Raw genomic sequence first — 21,122 nt, 5'->3', positions numbered from 1 at the left:
AAGCCTGAAGATGATGAATGAGACTTCATCGAAACGTCACCTAGATACTTCCAATTTTATGTGGGAGAAAACCCGAATAACCAAAGATCCATACAAATACCCGAAAACCTCAGAATGAATGAATATATATATATATATATATATATATATATATATATATATATATATATATATATATATATATATATATATATATATGGTATTCAGCTTTGTTTGGGTATTTTCCCACGTCATTGTAGTTGTGCTTTTAAAGTTGTAGCAACATTTCGGCAGAATCTCATCTGCCATCATCAGGCTTCTATATATATCTCTCTGTGTGTGTGTATGTTTTCTTAAGTTTTTGCGGGTACTTACATGTATGGTATTCAGCTTTGTTTGGGTATTTTCCCACGTCATTATAGTTGTGCTTTTAATGTATGTCTAGGTGTGTTCAGGTCTTTTCCCGTGTAAGGTTAAGAGTATCTTGGCGACGTTTCGGCGAGGTCCCACTCGCCATCCTCAGGCTGGTGCTTTCGGCTTCGTGCCAGTGCACCAGACCCAAAACAACACAGTACACCACCAACAATCCCCCTCATCAGACCCAGGCCCAAGCCCATCCTATAAACGAAGGACAACCACCATCCAGAAAACAGACCACGGCTGCTTCGCCAGCTGTCGCACCCCCCCAACCCCAAAACCAAACAAGCTGACACACGCCAAGAACACAGACCCACACCCCAAACTCGAAGCCAGACTAAAACACAGAATGCTACATCACAGCCACCCGCTCAGGATATTACATCAGAAAACTCAGCAAATTATACCACAAGAACTCAAGAAGTTGCAACACAGCAAATGACCCAGGATATCACAGCACAAGACCAAGGATACCACAGCAATAAATCTCACAAGGTCATCACACAACCCATTACTACACAGGAGGCTAATGGAAAAGAGACCAAAACACAAACCACCCAGGAGATTACAACACAGGAGCCAGGATACCACAATACAAGAACTCGAAAGCCCATCACACAACCCATTACCCAAGCCGTTAAAACATGAGAGGCTAATGGAAAAAAGATCACTACAAAACAAACGACCCAGGAGATTACAGGATATCTCCACAACAAAACTCACAAGGCCATCAGACAGCCCATTTTACGAACATCAACTTCATCAACCAATCAAGAGGCAGCAGCGCAGCCAACCAGCCCAGCACACCAGCCCCCATCACCAATATTTATAGAGAGACGGCAGCTCCGATCACACACTGCTTGCACTGGCACAAAGCCAAAAGCACCAGCCTGAGGATGGCGAGTGGGACCTCGCCGAAACGTCGCCAAGATACTCTTAATCTTACACGGGAAAAGACCCGAACACACCTAGACCTACATACCTGTACCCGTGAAAATCTACGAAAACAAATATACATACATACATACATACATACATACATACATACATACATACATACATACATATGGTATTCAGCTTTGTTCGGGTATTTTCCCATGTCATTATAGTTGTGCTTTTAAAGTTGTAGCAACGTTTCGGCACAATCTCATCTTCCATCATCAGGCTTCTGTATTGTGTTCGTCTGTGAGTCAGACTTTCACAGCCGTTTCAGTTTTAAATTTGGGGCTAGCCTACTGCTGTGCCAGAATGGTTTTTTCTTCGTCCTGATTGGTTGGGAGTCTTGGTCTGTGTTTATTGATCTTGGAGTTGGCTGTGTTCTGCTTGATTGGTGTTTCTAATATCTTCTGTCTGTTTTGTAGCTTTTTTTGTCTTGATTGGCTGGCAACATTGTGTTCCTGTATTGGAGGCTTTTAGTGCAGCTGGGCTCCGAGTAAATGAACGGCTATCATTTATTAGGAAGTGAGGTTTCATCTGGGTGCCTGGTTGGGGTGTGTTTGAGCTGGAGGTATCAGGGGGGATCTGTTTGTGCCCAGGTGTTTGCCTGGCTTGTGGTGTGACTTGTTTGCACTCACAAACAAAAATAATCTTGATGATGGCAGATGAGATTCTGCTGAAACGTTGCTACAACTTTAAAAGCACAACTATAATGACGTGGGAAAATACCCGAACAAAGCTGAATACCATACATGTAAGTACTTGCGAAAACTTAAGAAAACATTTTATTTATATATACTGTATATATATGCATAGAGCCTCGGTGATGCAGTGGTTAGAGTGCAGTACTACAAGCTACTCCTACTGCAATTTGGCAGATTGAATCCCACCAGGCTCAAGATTGACTCAGCCTTCCATCCTTCCGAGGTGGGTAAAATGAGGACCCAAATTGTTGGGAGCAATATGCTGACTCTGTAAACCGCTTTGAGAGGGCTGTAAAGCACTATAAAGCAGTATATATAAGTCTAAGTGCTATTGCTATTGCTATATCCCTTCCTGTAATATTGCTGAATGTCAGGACTAGGACAGTTCTCAAAGATTATGACTTGTACATAGTTATCTAAACAAACAAAAATCCATGAATACAATTCCCAGGAGAAGGTTTAAACTCCATAAATATGTGGCTATGTATGTCTGATTAATTCCAAATAAAATGAAACTGCTTGTGTGTTGCCTCTTGTTGATCATTATAAGTACAGTTCAGATCCTAAAAAATATATAGCCACCCTGAATAAGTTCTTAGGAAGAAATAGTCAAATAATCAAGATTGTTTTCTTCCCCTAATGCAGGGGTGTCAAACTCATAGCATCACAGTGGCGTCATGTGATGTATCATGACTTTCCCCCCTAAACTAAACCCCCTAAACCAGACATGGGTATGGCCAGCACGTGACGCATCCGGCCCATGGGCTGGGAGTTTGACACCCCTGCTCTAATGGAATGCATGATGGACTTTACCCCATGATAGGCTGCATGAAAATATTCTTATTTTATGTATTCTACTCAGGACCAGCTGTCAGCCAAACATGGAATATTGAAGCAGATAAATTTTACCACTTGCATAATACTGATATTTACTTGCAGGCTTTGGTGGTGGATTGGTGCCTGCAGCAATTTCGTCCCTTGGAAGAGGGTGGAAAAATGTGTATACCAGGTCACACTGCAAGAAAACCTCAACATTAGAGACAATACATTTGTTCTGCAAATAACGTGTCACTTATTTCTGTCCCCTCTCCAATACTGCCAAGAGTTAAGATTCAGCTTATATATGTAACCTGAGATTTTTGACATTTTTCTTATCATGAATATTATTAACATATCAATTCATCACTGCTAAGAGCTCTAAAGATGTGTGAGAGTAAGAGATTTCAGCCTTGTCTTTCTCTTCTGCAATGCAAATAACCTAGCAGAATATCAAGCACCAGGGCAATTTTGATGCATCCTAGGACCCAACGTGCTTCAGTACTAGCAACGTAAAGTAATTTCAGGAGCAGCAATAAGCTATTTAAATTTTTGGTAGAATAATCAAGCAAAATTGTCTAGACAAGAATCCTGGGGACAAACTGCAAAATAATTCAGGTGGAATTATTATATATTAAAGACTTTGCCTACAAATTCTCCTTAGTCTTGCTAGCATGATCTCTTTTCATCCATGTTACCTCAGCAACCTCCGGAGCTGCATGAATTAGATGCCAGATGTAGCCATTCAATTCCTCTTTCCTCCTCTCAGCGGCTGCCTCTCCTCGTGATCGTCCAATTATAAACCTGCTAGGGAAGCTGGAAAATTGGATTGGGTGGGGGAGAAAGAAACATTTAAGCAGTGAGCCCAACCATCAAGAAAATTTCTGAAGCAGACGGGTTCAAAGATATGGTTGCTCCTTAAAAGTCCTGTACGTGGAAGGAATTGCTTCATGTTAAAAAGGTGAGACTACCAAATTCTGATTTCTCTCCATACATTCAGCCAGAAGGAGTAAAAAGGTTCAGAAAATGGTGCTTCCCAGAAAAAAAGCTATGGAAAGAAGGGAACTAAGTTAGGATTTCTTGCAGCATAACTGCATGCTATTAAGAAATAACTGCCCTAGTAAACATGCAAGAATCAAAGGCAGAGTGACAAAAAGGCAGGGTGTTCAATGCATGCCTGCAATTCAGAATGCAGCATCCAGCCACATTTTATATAGTCTCTGAACTTGATATCTTTGCTTAGGTTATTTTTAACACAGGCTCAAAATAGGTTTATATGATCATATGCATAAGCGCATCTACTATATCTATTTCCTAAACAGAAATCATTTCAACTTTTCCCACTCGTGTACTCCGTAAGATGGGTTAATAATAATGATAATATGCACTTCCTGAAAAATGACTGATTGCCCCATTATGAATGTACAGATGAAGAACCCGATTATCTTTTTTTAATTACTTCATTCCCAGATTCTGATTCTTTCCTAGCAGAAAAATTGCATTTCATTCAGGAAAGCATATGGAGAATTGTAAATAAATACACAATCAGTTTCCCTGATTAATTACAGGAGTGCATCAAGGAAAAATGAAGGTTATAAGCAAAATGGAAACTGACCTTGGAAGATGTGAAGAGGGGAAGATAAGGCGTAGCTTGTTGTGCAGTTCCTGGAACTCTTCAAATGTGCGCTGAATGAATGTGACCTCAGATGGGTGTTCTCGTTTTACCTTCAGAATATAAATCTGCAAGGGAAAGATGAAAGTTCATATGGTTCAACTGCAGATTCCACATGATTTCTGTGTTTGGTATAAACTATCCCTTGCTTTAAGCGCAGGGTGGGATTCTACCAGTTCGCACCTATTCACTAGAACCGGTTGTTAACATTCTAAGCAGTTCAGAGAACCGGTTGTTAGAAGAAATTACTGGCCTAATCCTGTAAGGAAGGCAGGAAGGAAACATTCTGGTGTTGCTTACAGAAACTGCCTCTCCGTTAACTCTTACTACATTCTTGGCAGGACTAGACTTCCTGTCTCAGGAATGTCTCTGGAGTTTTTTTCCCCTCCTTTGCTGGTACTTTACTTGTGTGGAGTGACCATTCAAAGTTACAATGGCACTGAAAAAAGTGACTTATGCCCATTTCTCACACCAGGCATGACATTCCGCTCTGAAAAAAAAATCGGGGCTGGCCAAAAGAGACCCCCCGCCGCACGCCTGGGGAGCGCCCGCTGCTTTCCCTCGCCGGGGCCAGGCGGCGGCGTGTTGCACGGAGGCTGGTCTGTGGCTGGCCCAACTCCCTTTTCCTGCCGCTCAGCGGCCTCCGCTCGCACCGCCCAGGCTCCGCTCAGGTATCCGGCTGGGGCTGTCAGGAGTTGCTACCGCCAGCGCAGCTCCATGCAGCTCCAGTCCCGCGTTGCCTCGGGAAGAGAAAGGCAAAACCAGGAGCCGCTGCTGCCGTTGCAAGCGCCGCCGCGCTCTTCCTTTTTGCCTTTCCCTTCCTGAGGCAACGCTGGGACTGGAGCCGCGCCAGCAACTCCTGACTCGGGGCCCTCGAGGGGAGGGGAAGGAGGAGAAGAAGGGGTGGGGGAAAAGGAGGGGGTGATTCCCCAAAAAATCGGAATTCCAATTTTAATCGGAAGAATATCATGCCTGTCACACTTATGACTGTTGCAGCATCCTCACAGTCATGAGAGGCCAGGCAAGGAGATGTGTGCCTTGATGTGAGTGATAATGAGTTGGCCACGCCCAGCCAATAACATGACCACCAAGCCATGACCACCAGTCACATGACCACCAAGCCACACCCACCTAAGCCACGCCCACAGAACCGGTTGTTAAAAAATTTGAATCCCACCCCTGTTTAAGCATCATTTATCTAGACCAGCTGCCCTAACATTGTCTCTACTGTAGTGCCCTCTAACAAAATGGCCATAAAAAGGACTCACATATCCTTTGCTGGGATTGAAAACCTTTTCATGTCGACAGAGAAAAATGTCAACGATACGGCCAGACGTCTTGATTGTGTGCACGCGCGGGGCAAATGTCAACATTGGCCGGGAGTCTGATGTCGTGAACTTCATCTGGGCCAGGTTGTGAATGAAGAAGTTGAGCTTCGTGGCTACACTGCCCAGGCTGGACTCTATCAATCTGTATCAAAGGATGGAAATTCTAAGTTATATGGTGATGTAAAGTTGACTATTACTACGCCATGATTTTGATAAAGATTCCAGAACAGTTTTGGTGAAAAATTTTTGGGGACACAGATGTTTGGATTCTTCATTTTCTGACTTTCTAACGATCATTGTTAAGACTAATATCTTCTCACCTGGTAAAATAGGTAGTAGCATCTGCCTCAGTGTCTTGTGGTCTAAGTGCATCATAAACATATTTTAGGTCCTCAAGGTCAGAGAGTTCAGGAATCCCACAGGAGAGCATCTGAGTGAAAAAAAGAGATCAAAAATTAGAATTGGAAAATGAAGAGGTTCAGCTGTTGAAAATATGAGCAATGGGAATCCCAGCTTCACAAATGGAATATCTACTTCTGATTTCCTGAAATACTGTTGCTAAAAGTATTTTTTGCATATCATTACAGCTATTTGCCTTGAGGCAAAAAGTGATGGGACCACAAAATGGACAAAGTAATAGATGGAAGATCCTAAGGACTTCGATGTCTTTAGAATTCACAGAAAAGCATCTGCCCCAGACTTTAGAATCATTTACATAAATGACAAAAAGTCTGGAAAATGGTCACTGCAGTATCTTGAGACAGCAGAATAGTAAAGAAAGAACAAGAGAAATCACAACATTCAAAGACCTGCAAATAGAGGTAGAATGACTGTGACAAAAGAAAGCAAAAATAATATCAATGGTGCAATTGGGTGCAATCCCAGAGTAACTGGAGAACCACTTGAACACCATCAGTACTGACAAAATCACAATCAGTCAACTGCAGAAGGTAGTTTTACTTGGCACAGCTTACAGTACATCTTGTGACAGTATCTTTAACTTATCAAACAACAATATTTGAGCAACTCAGATCCTTGGGAAGCTGGATAAAAATGATAAATAAAGTCTAAAGAAAAATAATAAAGTAAGTCCCTAGTCTGTGTGGCTACAGGAATAAAAAATAGATTTTTGGGCAGGGCAATCATGAGATTATGCACTTTCTGTCTTGATCTTTGCCCAAAGCTCGAAAAAGGGAGAATATTCAAAACTACAAAACTTATCAACTGACATGAAGGGTTCAGCAAGAATTACAATGTGCTGACTGGACGTATGCAATATTACTGAAGAGCATGAGCAATAGGGTGGGGAATAGGTTCTCTCACCAGTCCCAAAAGATTGAGGAAGAGATGAGTATGCTTCCGGATCAGGTTGTAAGCTTGGCAGCAGAGATCCACAAAATCATGGAAACGACTGGAGGGTTTATCACCACCATTGATAACATAAGCCATGTCTGATGTGAAGACAAATGGAGCCCGGTCCCTATAGAGAAGGTACATCTATATATCTCAAGGTGGCTAATTGTAGTTACTTCAAGGCTTACTTCTTTTTCATTCCTAACTACACTCATTCATCAAGTATGTTAATGAAATAACTCAAACTTAAACAAGATTTTCATCAACTTTTGAAATATTATTTACAAAACAATATTAGAATTTAATTTTTCTTTTTTCTATTGTTATGTAAAACCAACTTAAATATTCAAAATGAAACTACATAGCATGACACAAATTGTATTTATTTGTTTTGTTTCTCAAAGTACACCCCCAATTTAGTTGTGTGTTATATCCCAGCCAATCCATGAATAATATGATATTTAAAATGACCAAGGATAATCGTTCCAAGCAGATATATTTTATAGTTCTTCAGACATCCTCTTGGACATTCCATCTGAATGACAGTTTTGGATTTTAGCAAGATAACAGCAGATTTAACAAGGTATTTTTGTTAAGTATGTCTGGCAAATTTTTTCAACAGTTAAGTATCTGCATTTTCTGGCAGGATCTTTTGTTCATGCTTAGAGACATAGGCATCAATGAAATGAACAAGAGTATTTGCAGCTCTTCTAACAAGTCCTTTTATTGTATGCTTTTCTTTGTTAATAACTGTTTTCACATCTAAACAGATGACAGTATTCTCCTTCTCTTTCAACACAATATTGAATTTGTCCTTCATTTTTTCCTTTCTCATCTCAGAGTGAAAAAAAAAAAAGAATAAAAATAAATTTGGAAATTAAGGCTGCATTAGAATCAAAGCTAATTTTATCAAATTGAAATAACTTATTTGGTGGAAAATTGAATGCAAATTTTTCTTCTGTTACATTTTACCCTATTGTGATAACATTTGGTTATGTGAGTCTAGAAGGAGGTGGAAGAGCTTTGGTTATCACATGATGATTACATCTCAAAAACAAAGAGAAATATCAGGGAAATTTTTGACCATTTGTTAATTTGTTAATAAATAATTGTTAATCCAGTTTGATCTAATGGTTAAGGCACCAAGCTAGAAGCCGGGACACCGAGTTCCAGTTCCCGCCTTATTGCAGGCCTTGCCTAAGGGCAACAGACATGGAAGTAGAAAGGTTGTATTGTAAAAAGTATTAAAATGCAGAAAGGAAAACAACCAATTATTTATTATTTACTTAATGTTAATTATATTTTAATCATCATAAAATATTAATTATTTTCCGTGTGCCACTACTTTAGCTAAGCCGATTCTAGGATATTATCTAAGGCGGCATGCTGAAAATACTTAGTTTTGTCATTTAATCTTAATTTCTATGGATAATATTACCATAATTTTATACTGGGTTTATATTAATTTTATTTTGTGTAAACTACTTTCACATTAATTTTAGCCTCACTTTTGTTGCCAAATAATGGAGACAGCTAAGTGCCAGGTACTGTTGTCTTTCATCCAATTGAAATGTTTTAGGTATTACATTACAAATGAATCTCACTTTACAGGAAATGTTTAAAAAGATTTAAATGCCAAGAGCTGCATTTCTATATCAAACAGCATTTCTCCTGAAGTGTAACTATGGTGATTTCCATGTTAATGTCATGGTATTCTTAGACTGCTTCTATCATCCTAAGGAATCCATCCAGTTGCAAAGTATTTCTTATGTGAAAAACCAATGTGGCCACTTTTGTTTCTCACCCTTGGTCATTTTCTCAATGAAGCTGAAGTGGACGTTAAATTTAAGGTATGTTCATTCAAAAATTGTTACCCCATGATGTACTGTTTTGTCAAATGAAGATTACAAAAAATCAACATGGGAGTTTTAGTAGTACTGTATAAATAAATAATAAAAATCTAGTCTAAACTTCTGGCTGACTGTGTGGCCAATCATAATAATAATAATCTTTAGAACAATATAGTATAAGCCACTCAGAGTTGTTATATGAGATGGTGGGCATATACAGTAAAATAAAATAAAATAAAATAATAATAAAAAGTATCATAAAATGTCTTTTGACAGCTAATCCAAGCATGATGACTTGTGGGAATGCACATGCATTCTCAGAAAATCCTATGAGGATTTCAAAGCAGCCATGCAGAGTCTTTGAGCAGCCATTTCAGAAGATCCCTCACCTTTTGATGTTGCCAAACATCTGGGCATGACCCAGAAACCTTCCAAAGTCAATATGGAACATGTGCCCGGTTGTTTTGAGCATGATGTTGTCATTGTGCCGGTCACAGATTCCCAAAACATAAGTGGCTACACAGCAGCCAGCACAGGAGTAAATGAAATTCTCCACTGCCTGAAAGATGAAGATGTATTTAGAATAGCTATGAAAAGAATCAGTGGGAAAGGTAGGTAAGGCAATGGGTAGAGAAAGTTTTGGGAGATTTCTAAAATATAGAAAGGGGGATTACAAGGTACAGTATATTTATGTGTGAAGCAAAACAAAAACCAAAACCCATGATATGCCACTTTCTGGAATCAGTTAAGGACATTTAGCAGTACCTGACATTCTCATTTACAAATCTTTTTGCAAGTAAACTTAACACAATGATCACATTTGCCAAAATCATGTGTGTGTGGCTAAGCACTGCATCCAGAGATTTTAAAATATAATTTGTAAAGGAAAAAAATGATTCTTAATATTGCTTCTCATTTTCAGAGACTTAAAATACCATTATAATGCCAAATTAAAAAAACTAGCTTCTTCTTGATCCAATACTGTAATAAAGAAACAAAAAAATGGATCTGAAAACACAGAAACAAATCTAAATTACAGTGCTTCTATTCTGCTTTTTGTAATTACTGTGGATTTGACTCTAAGGCAAATGATTTTATTGTTTTTCTTGTTCATTTTCTTTACCTTTTCATATTCATCCTCCTTGGGGTTGTGCTTCTGTAGCCAGTCTGCAAGGGGACGATCCTTGAAGGAACCTGTCACACCATGCTGCACTTGAATTTTTCGCAAAGTTTCTGTATTGGGGATCATTTCCACCATCCCTGTAATGCACAATGGATGGAAATGAGGTTGGTTATAGGAGAGGAAAGATATTCTTATTGCCATTCAGACATCTGGGCTGTACAGCCCAATAGTATCCAGGTGGATATTTGTATTAAATGGAAGGAATGCACAACCATCTCAAGGCCATATGTAAAATTGTCCTGGGGAGACAAATTCATGTACTGTATAAACACATTTTCTAGGCAGTCTTTAATAGATAATTCAGAAGAAGGATCACCCAGATGGTAGAAAATTGTAGTTTAAACCAGCAGTCGCCAAACTAAAAATGTTTCATTCTTGGATCTAGGCTTACCCCGACCACGGCCTGTAGAAAAACAACGGAATATGACCATGCGCATGTTCAAACCTTCTTGCACCCAGATCTTGTTCATTATGCGAATCATTTGCAGGGTTAGCATATCTTGGCGAAGATCATCTCCGCACTGTGGGAACAAAAGCATGATTTAAGACAGATTATTTCCAGAGCTTTTTAATAATTGATATTAGGAGAAAGTTATTAGACATGTTTCCTCTTTTTAAAACATGCAATGTAACCTAAATCACCTGTTCACTTTTTAAAAAGGTGTCAACCCCAATTTACTCCAGAATCATTATCACTTCCCTAAGAGTTGCTTTGAAACTGCAGGGGGAGAAGGTTGAAAAGAGCATCACATGAACAAGAGAAAGTCTGGATATATGCTTGATTATAACTACACAGATGTATTGATGAATATAACAATGTGTATAGTTAGCCTTGCTCCCTCTCTGTTTTGACTCCAACCATTACAGGAGTGCAGCCTGCAAAGTCAACTGTAGGCAGCGTAGTCCTCAGGCTAAGAAACCTTGCTGATCCATATGGATCTAGCTTAATAGCAAAGTCTACACTAGTTTTTATTATACTAGTTGGAATTAGAAAGCAACTTCCTGTTGTACCTGATATTCAGTCTCCATCCCAACCATAATCAAATCCTCAGGCACATTATAGTAGAAATAATTTTGCCTGCCTTCCAATCAGAAGGAAGATTTCAATCTAACAGCGATCTTCCTTAAAAACTAAACAATTCCAGCCTAGCACTTACCTTAAAAATAACACGGATATTTTCTCCAAGGGGGTCAACATTCTGGAAAGAGAGCTTCAGGGGGACAGCATTTGAATTGAAATAGGAACAATCCTGCAAGCAAAGACAAATGGAGACCAATGGGGGGAGGTGAATATTACAACCAAGCACCCTAGCAATATGGGAGATCGATGATCCCCAAGCATTGGAAGAAGAATTACTACGCAATGCAGATTTAGGATCAGATCAAAGGTATTATGTTATTCCTCATGGATATATTACTAATTGCCCAAATAAAACAAAGCCACCAGAAATAATGGATAGTTAGGTGATGGAAGCCAATTATTTTCATACTAAAGAGGTAAGATGTTGCATAAAAACTGGTTATAGAAATGCTTCTCTGGAGCTTGGATGGTTTTGGCACATGAAACACATGGCATCTCAGTGAGTGACTCCTAAGGTGTTGAAGGAAGAACTAATCCCATTTCCACAGTATATAAATAAAAGCATTTTAACCAGTCAACAACATACTCTGGGCACAATTCCTTTCACCAGCAGGCTGGGGCTAAGCGGTAGTCGACAGGAGCCATTGACATTGAAGAACTGTCTGACATCCTCTAATCCCTCACGAAGGATGGCCTAAAGGAAAAACAACAACTATAAGCTCTTAACTTCAGCTTACTCAAATCCCTTTCCAACGCAGGTCATTTTTCACCACTAAAAAGTATTTATCCATAAAGTGTCTGCTCTTCTCATTAGCTTTAGTATTGTTAGTAACATGATATGAAACTTGGCTAAAACAAGCCACAATATCATGAAAAGTTCTAATAATTAGGTGTATGGACAACTTTGAAAAAAAATATTAAAATCGTTTACAGGAAGCCCTTGTTATTTGTGGAACCATTAGTTGTAATTTCCTGTATCTACAGCTGGAAAATACAGACCAAACCTTATTACTCTTGATGAACAGTTTCATATATTCATAGCTTTGAGGGGGTTTTGTATATTTTTTACACATGTATTACATGGTGAACTGACTCTGGTGCATGTGAAAAGTGTTTTTCTTTTCATAGTCTTGTCATCCACAGTTGTTCAGTTGAAATGGACCCATTGTGAATAACAAGGCCCACTTGATCCCAAAATAGTATCAAATTAAAATTTGTATTCAAATATTAGCAAACATACTTAGATCTAACATGCAGTTTCTGCTTCCAGGCAGTAAGCTTATAAAGCACTTGCAATCTTTTGGGGTATACATAGTTAAGTGGAAAGAAATTAGAATTCTGTTTCTATGTTGCAGATAACCAGAACCAAAGCATACTGCACTAGATACCTAGAGAAGTAGGTAAGAACATTCAGATCAGAGGTGGTATTCAGGAGGTTCTGACCAGTTCTGGAGAACCAGTAGCGGAAATTTTGAGTAGTTCGGAGAACCGGGAAATAATACTCTTACTGGAGATTTTACAGTATCCTTCCCCTGCCATGCCCACAGAACCAGTAGTAAAAAAATTTGAATCCCACCACTGATTCAGATGTATCTTAGAACATGGAAAGAACATTAGGCAGCATAAAAATCTTGATCAGCCAGTACTTTTACATCATTTATTGCATACTGTCTTGTGGAATTAGTGGAAACATAACTTATGAGGAAACATACTATTCTTTAGATAATGATTTCCTTTTTTCCATCATCATTTCTACTTTTAGTTAAATATTTCATCATTGCACATTAAGTCTACCATTCTTATTCCTCTCTGCTCTTTCCTCCAGTCACCATAAAGCCATATACCTGTCGCGATGATGGAGCAGCCTCACGGACATGTTGAGCCAGCTTAGCCAAGGTGTTAACAAGCCAACATTGACGGTCAAACTCCTCCCGCAGACCCTTTCCACAGCAACATAACAGAGCTGCCAGCAGGTACTGGTAACGAATGCTAAACTGAGAATCCTTCAAACCATCTTTCAGAAGCCTGGGAATACAGAAACTTTGTCACTGGAAATAGAAATGTTAGTGTGGAACGGAGCCATACTTCAAATTATCTACATTAGTAGAAGTAACTAAGCAAAAGCTCTCTGTCTCTTCTCCTATGCAGACTAAGTGAACGTGCAACAGGTAGTCCTCTACTTATGATCACAACTGAGCCCAACATTTCTGTTACTAAATGAGACAGTTGTTAATGTCACTCCATTTTACAACCTTTGTTACCACAGCTGTTAAGTGAATCACTGCAGCTATTAAGCTAGTAACACAATTATTAAGTGAATCTGGCTTCCCCATTGACTTTGCTTATCAGGAGGTCGTAAAAAGTGATCACATGACCCTGGGACACTGCAACTGTCATAAATATGAGTCAGTTGCCAGGTCTCTGAATTTTGATCATGTGACCATGGGGATGCTGCAATGATCATAAACAAATGGTCATAAGCCATTTTTTTTCCATGTCTTTGTAACTTCAGTCACTAAATAAACTATTGTAAGTCTATACGAGGTTTGTTGCTGTTTTATGCCTGTTTATATGCAGTAGTTTGCCCTGCCCTTTTGTAGTTTAGGGGTGTAAAAACTATACCTGTCTCCAAATTATCAGGGCAAACTACAGCACACTCCATATTCACTCATACTGATATGGCCTATTTGGGTAATGAAGAGTTTTCAAGCAAACAACCAAGTTCAGAGATCATCAGGAACTCCACAGAACAGGAATTATATGAAATATCCCTGTATACAGTATTATCTATATAGATAAAAATCTTAATCAAAGAACTGTTTTATCCTGAGCCTGATTATTAGTGGGCAATATGGGATAAAAAAAGTCTGCTAGCAACAATGAAATTAGAGTCCCCCTTTTTCCTATCAGTACTTATCTTCTTATGTATCTCATTCTACCCTCATTATGCCCACCAATATTACCAGAAAAAATAGTGGGTGATCCTCAGATCGCAAATGGCTCGCTTCATAAGAAACCGCACCAAGGGACTGTCCAAATAGCATTCATACTTAAGAGCCTACAAAAAGAAAATAAATTGGTTTTACAGCAAAAAAAAAAAAAAAAAAAAAAAAAGAGGTGCAAGCTATAAAACCTGCAGTGAGCTACAGAAGCATGGAAACAGAAAATGTAACAGTGGTGCACAATGCAAGAAAATACAAATTGGTTTCCCCAATAAATTGCTTACAAAGTCCCCAAGGAGACATTCATAAACATCCATTAATGGAATACTATTGCTACTTTACTCTTTACACTTAAAACATGATAACACCTTTATAATTGTACAAGAAGAGATGTTACAGCACAGTAAAAATTATGTAAAAATAATTAATGTATATACATACATATAATGTATGTATGTAAATACATTTTAACAAGTGTAGCAGGAATAACTCCAATCTGCATTATAGCTGTGAAAATATGGTACATTCATATGCAGAAAACATAACTTAAGAACTTAGCTTCTTTGTGGAAAGCAGCTTTATTTTATTTTAATTTTTAAAATCTATTTTGACTGCAGGGGCTGAGGGGAAATGGTTCAAGATCTTACCAGCTGGGAGAACTGAACATTTTTAAAAAATCTATCTCTGGGGAGCCTTGGAGGAGTTCAGAGCAGAAATCAATATATTTTATCTTGCAGGCAAATCATATCCCCAACTATCTCATTCTAGCCTCAAAAGAAAAAATAAACCTGGGAAGCTACATTTGCTATTTTACTGCTAAACTTTGTGAAGGATGACCTGGGACTGCAAAATGAGGGTTACTTGTGAACTTGCCTACCCTGTGCCAGAGTACTGAAGAAGGAAACTGAAAACTGTTAAGTATGAAAGCAAAATCCCCAAACAGAAAGTGTTCTGAATTCAATGCAAAATATAAAAATATGATCTGAAAGATATGATCTACTTATAAAAATGTCTGTTCTTTGGTCAGATGTATTTGGTCAAAATAATCTCATTACAACTGATTTCTCAGCAGAGCAACCATCCTGAAAACTTATGAAGCTATGACATTCCTAATCATTTAAAGAAATGCTACCCTAGGAGAACAATTTATCAGTTCCTAAAACAGAGACTCTAGCATAGCGATTTCCTTGCTAGACATAACCCTCTATTGAGTTACAAATCATTCATAGGCATGTTCCCAAATTGACAGCAATAATTTCCCAGCTAAACCCTTGGCAATTCTTTCAATAAGCACATCGACTCACCTGTACCAACTGGGGCAGATAATCTAATAGCTCAGCATCACTTATGGAATCAATCCACTGTACAGCTGTCCTTCTCACTTCCTGATCTGGGAACCTGCAGCCACATCAGTAAGAGAGTTTATAACAGATGTTCATTAAGACACATTGTCCAAGCGCCAAACTGAGAATTCTTTTCAACAATATCTGTAACTCACTGAACTGCCTATATGATACCAACTCTTACTGCAGTCTGTGCCACCGTGGCAACTATTTCATGAAGACCCTCCCCGCATAGCAGTTATTACTATCACAACATGCCTTCACAATTTCACAACCAAGATGGGATTCCTTATCTGTAGTAGCCTATAGTACATAATTTAAAAATAGTAGTATGTAAGCAACATGAAAATCAGCTATCCAGAAAAATACAAAATTCTCACAAATCAACTATGTATGCAAGGGGCTCGCCACCTACTTCAATCCTGGTGATAAGCTAGCTTTTAAGGGCTTGTTTGAATATGGTCAAGGTGCAAGCCTTATCAGTGTTGGAGGGCATCATCATTTGAGAGGGCAAACACTGCACAGATTGTAGTGCAACTTCCTGGGTGCCTACCAGATGGCACTGTTTAATTGATGGGATCTAGAGCATGCCAATTCCATCAGATCACATAATGGGCAGAAATGACAAACAGTCCCATGGATAACCAGATCTTATACATTTATTCATCTTCTATTTAGTGAGTTCAACACATTTTACTGTAAACGAATTAAGACAGGATTGAGCCTAAGGAGCTAGTCTAGAAGAACAAATTAGTCCAACTGCCAGTATTGAGGAGATGGATAGAAAATCAAGGGTGGAAGATCTGACTAATCAAAACGCAATGTAGAATCAGGATCACCCTATCTGTGCACTTTGGACATTTCCAATACTTGCTCTTACTTACGCTGCATGTAAGAGTCCAAGGGCATCTTGATGATTCATGTGTGTCCATTGTTTCAGCAGGGCATAGATGTCAGGCAAGCAGGCCCACTCCCAGCTTGGGGCACTAGCAAGCAGCAGAGGCAGCGAACCTGGCTCAGAATGGCAGTAATAACGCTTCTCCCATAATCTTTTTTTGTCTGCTTCAGTTAGCCTGGGATGAGAGAAAGACACAAGAGATACAAAGAATCTCCATGTAATAACACTTATGCACATTTTTCACAATTATGCAATTAGACACTGACTGATGGACAGAGTGAATTTTGGGTCTGCTTTTAAATTAAAAGCACACAGACATACCTGTCAAGGCTGCTGGCTCCTTACAACTTCAAGAATTGTTTTTCTATTGCTTTGCAACCCCCATTCCCTTCCCTTTTCCATCGTATTTATTATTATTACCTTTATTGTCAGAATACAACACGTGTACAATGAGATTGGCTGAGCCTCCCTTTGTGCACCCCTCTTGAACACAACTCAGTGAAGACAGAAGTCCCTAACCCAGTCCCAATCTTATTACACTATGTGACCTTGTTACACAACATGCTGGTCCTGCAAGTCTATTATACTATGTTGATATTTACCATGTTGATATTTACTAGATATGGATGTATGGATAGGAATTAGCTTATTTTTTTAAAAAATCTCTATATCATATTGAGAAAATGTGACATACATTGTAGGTGATCTTAATATTATATGCCAGGGGTGTCAAACTCACATTCTCACGGTAGTGTCACATGATGTATTGGGACTTTTCCTCCCTTCACTAAACCAGGTGTGGGTATGGCCAGCGTGTGACGCATCCAGCCCGCAGCCCGGAGTTTGACAAGCCCTGCTATACGCTATTAAAATACTCTATGTAAGACCATCATAAAACTAGCCTGTGTCATTTGATTGTACACTTTTTGTTTACAGAAAAATACTGTGAGATAGGTTCATACAGGATCACAAAGATGTTCCCATATGTGTAACCACCAGAGAGCAGCAAATTCATGTGAAAATATCCTATTCTATTTCAATTAGCTGCCAAATCTCTCCAAGAAAATGACAGGATCAGATGGCTAATGAGAGAACCTGAAGCAACTCCATCTCCTATCTAATGGGATTAAAAGGACAACCTTCCCAAAGGGCTACTGAAAACAAGAAAGCTGCAATCAATTATGACATGTACAAAGTTCAGGAAGAAGCTGCTTCCTAGAAGAAGTACAAGTAGTTGTTGACTTACAACCCATTTGTTTAACAAAGATTCAAATTTGCGATGTCCTTCAAAAAAGTGACTACCTGTATATACACTAACTGCAGGAGTGTCATGTGATTCCAAAGTTGCCAGTTGTCAACTGACTCATGTTTGTAACTGGTTGCTGCATTTGCCATTACTTGACGATGATTTGAAACCCTTTTTTGAGGATTTCTGACAAAAACAATGCCCATTAAGGAAGCTGGATTTGCTTAACAATCACGTGATTCACTTATTGACTGCCACAAAAATTGTTGTAAAATCGGTTTGACTCAATTTATGACTACAACAACTTACCACGGAAATTTTACTCCCAATTGTGGTTGTAAGTTGAGGACTACATGTGAACAATCGCTGGTCTTGCATATAGTTCTGCCTTTTCCTTTCCACAATTTATACTAACAATTCAACATGCTTCTGAATGGAGTAGCATAGGTTACATTTCCCGTATGAGGGTCAGGATTACTCAAAAATTGCAGCAGGTTGTATCTTATAAGATCTGATCATCCTCATTTTAGTTGACCGGCGATGGTTTATACTTAGTGAAGAGGAAAACATGCTCTGCAGATGCTCATAGCTATCGTTTATGTGGTCCAAATCAAACCCTACTGAAAGCAGTATTCGTGAGCTAATGTATTCTATGCATTTTGTAATTAAAGGAATGTCTTCTACTTCTGCATCCCTGCATATTAACTAGTATATGCACATTTTATTGAAATCGGTGTCCTCTTTTGGGGGAAGGGGTTGAAGCTTAAACAGCCACTCTGACCAGTAGCTATTTAGCAGTGAGGAAAAGGCCACCTCTCTCAAAACATTCCAACTGAAACTCATGGAAACAGTTTCCTGGGGTGGAGATTGTTTTCCAGTCCTGGGGGAATCAAGCTTTCTGTGCTGTAAGGCAGGGAAACTCTGGAGGGAGCTCAGGGTTATAATAGGCTGTGGTTATGATCCAGATCCATCTATTTCAACCCAGTTGCATTGTTTCTTGAAAAAGAGGGGAAGCAGCTTGCAGAGGCCTTGGCAAAGATAGATAGGAGGGGCAATCACATATAATAATGCTAGCTCTGTTCCCACAAGTGTTCTTTAGTTGTGTCCAGGAAATTAATTCACTGGGGCCAGAACAAAGATGGAGAGTGAAATTGTTGCCCACCCATGAGAACCTCCCACCCCAGCAATGACCCAGAGCAGGCAAGAAAGTATGTGCGATTGCCTCCTGTGCGATATCAGGTCGGTCTTATTTGTCTACTTTACACTGCTCAGGCAATTGCTTCCTCCTAAAATATAGACATTGCAAATATAGTGGCAAAAATGTATGGAAATAGTAAAAAAAAATTAATGGATATGATAATGCCACTAGCATAAATATTATCTTTCCAAAAGACTTTGCAGTTAACAGTTTAGAGAAACAGGGACTGCAGTTGCTTCCAATCTACCCCTTATCTCTATAATAGTATTGTCTGTTCACTTAGTTTTTATAGTGCAGACAAACAATACCCCGTCTGCTGAATTTCCACTGTTCTAAGTCTTGTTCCCCCCAACCTGATTTATGGTAATGGTGGTGGTAAGGGAAGCAATAAAAATATAATTGCAGCACCAGCCTGTCTAACATGAAGAGGCACAGAGCTAATAAACTTTGAAGGGTTTGTTGCCTTTAATTACAAAGCTCCCTTGTTGCAGGTTCGCTCCATTTTAAGAGACAGTATTCTTCTTCCCCCAAAAGAAGAATATTGTGTGTTGTAATAAAAATAATAACATGTAAGGGAATAACGGAATTTTAAGAAGGGTCCTTTAAATATAATGCATCACTAGAGCATCCAAACCAACAGAGTACACCACAAGCACAAAACAAAAGTTAGAAATTTGTGCAGAAACTATAACTCAAGGCTATGATTACATTAGCCCAAAGCAGGGAATTCCAAGTATGTTGGGACTGCAATCCCCAGACTTCCCAGCCACCATGCTCAAGAACTGACAACTCAAAATAACTGAAAATAAGGTTGGAAATTCCAAGAATTCGAATCCCGAAATATTTGAAGGGCACCATATTGAAAAATCTTCCTTTTAAAATTCCACTTCTGATTTAAAGGAAGATGAAACCACAACATGGGCCAGTGATGGCGCTACTGTGATATTTTTGTTGGCACACTAGACCTCCAGACAGTCTGAAATACAAGTGAGAGAGCCTCGCTCATGAGGTTTCTGAGGCATCCAATCCCATGATTTTCTGAGGCTGTATAAGAGCAGGGCCCTCTCTTGTGACTTTCAGAGGGTCTGGAGTGGAAAGTCCAGAGAAGAGGAGATCCAGAGATACCTCTTTTTGACACAAGAGCAAATTCATTTTCTGAATTTTTGACACATCAAATCCAAAAGGCTCATCATCCCTGGCATAGATTCATATGTAGGCTTTTAATTTAAGACGGCTGAACGTTTATCTCCTTTTGAATTCTTACTGTGGGCTTTTAGCATAGATGTTTCTCAGGATAGGAAACTTCTTTTTTTACCCTATGTTATTCTGTAAATCATTGCCTCAACATATACATATATCATAATCTTCCTCCTTCCATGAGTGAAAGGGGACAACTGATGGCCCAAGTCTGGATTTCCTGTTAATGGGTGTTTCTTTCCCAAAGTATGCACTCTGTAAAGAAAATGAATGGGATTAACTCCCTTGCTGCCTGATCCAATTTAATGCACACCAGGCATTTGGGCGAAGTAAAAACAGTAAGTCCCATGGGCAGTTAATGTCATCTGTTCCTTCCTACCTATTGGGGCGGAGTGGGGGGGAGAAATGCTATAAAACTAAGAAGGGGTGATCGGTTCCAGTAAAAACAAAGTAGGCTGGTGGAAGAAATGATGTCTTAAATAGCTATTTTATGGAAAGGAAGCATTCCTAGTGAGAGAACGGAACCCATTCAATTCTGCATGCTTCTGAATGCTGGTTTGCAGATAAACTTCCTTGTTGGTTATGCTTGCTGAGGACAGTGATACTTGTAGATCAGAATGTATGGAGGTCTATAAGTTGGGAAAACTGAAACATACAACATTGTGCACCACTGTTTCTATAATGCGTGGGGCTAGTTGACAAGAGAAACACAGACCATAAGAATATCTAACTAGCCTTGTTTAGCAATTCGATCCAGAAAAAGGAAAGATGTCAGCAGCAAGATGGACACATTGCCTCAAGGAGAAATGTACAACTTCAGTTACCTGATGGCATGTTCTGAGCTATGTTCCAAGATCTGTTTTTTTGGGGAAGGAGTTCTTGAGGTAAAATGAGGAGCTTAAGAGTTTGGCCATAAAAGAAGGAAAACCATATTAGTCTATGGTACAAAAATTTTGAAGGAGTTTGGCAGCACCTTTCC

General features: G+C 39.1%; 1 protein-coding gene across 3 annotated transcripts in view; it reads right to left on the bottom strand.

The window, feature by feature from the left end:
* The window catches only part of PIK3C2B (phosphatidylinositol-4-phosphate 3-kinase catalytic subunit type 2 beta), a 100,024-nt gene that overhangs the window by 5,064 nt on the left and 73,838 nt on the right, over positions 1-21,122 (bottom strand). For all 3 annotated transcript variants that reach the window (XM_026676848.2, XM_087959704.1, XM_087959703.1), the window contains 15 exons: positions 16,489-16,677; positions 15,566-15,659; positions 14,283-14,377; positions 13,164-13,344; positions 11,906-12,013; positions 11,396-11,488; positions 10,630-10,759; positions 10,179-10,315; positions 9,445-9,614; positions 7,176-7,332; positions 6,173-6,282; positions 5,793-5,994; positions 4,468-4,592; positions 3,551-3,668; positions 2,970-3,051 (listed from right to left, as the gene is read on the bottom strand). In XM_026676848.2, the coding sequence (XP_026532633.2) occupies positions 2,970-3,051; positions 3,551-3,668; positions 4,468-4,592; positions 5,793-5,994; positions 6,173-6,282; positions 7,176-7,332; positions 9,445-9,614; positions 10,179-10,315; positions 10,630-10,759; positions 11,396-11,488; positions 11,906-12,013; positions 13,164-13,344; positions 14,283-14,377; positions 15,566-15,659; positions 16,489-16,677 (1,991 nt within the window). The remainder of the gene's footprint in view (positions 1-2,969; positions 3,052-3,550; positions 3,669-4,467; positions 4,593-5,792; positions 5,995-6,172; positions 6,283-7,175; positions 7,333-9,444; positions 9,615-10,178; positions 10,316-10,629; positions 10,760-11,395; positions 11,489-11,905; positions 12,014-13,163; positions 13,345-14,282; positions 14,378-15,565; positions 15,660-16,488; positions 16,678-21,122) is intronic.

Source organism: Notechis scutatus, chromosome 3 (genome assembly GCF_049901735.1).
Source record: "Notechis scutatus isolate UNSWTSFEM ecotype Mainland chromosome 3, rNotScu1.2, whole genome shotgun sequence".
Classification (NCBI taxonomy): Eukaryota; Metazoa; Chordata; class Lepidosauria; order Squamata; family Elapidae; genus Notechis; species Notechis scutatus.
Note: the sequence above shows the minus strand (reverse complement) of the source record. Positions and strands in the feature narration are given on the sequence as shown.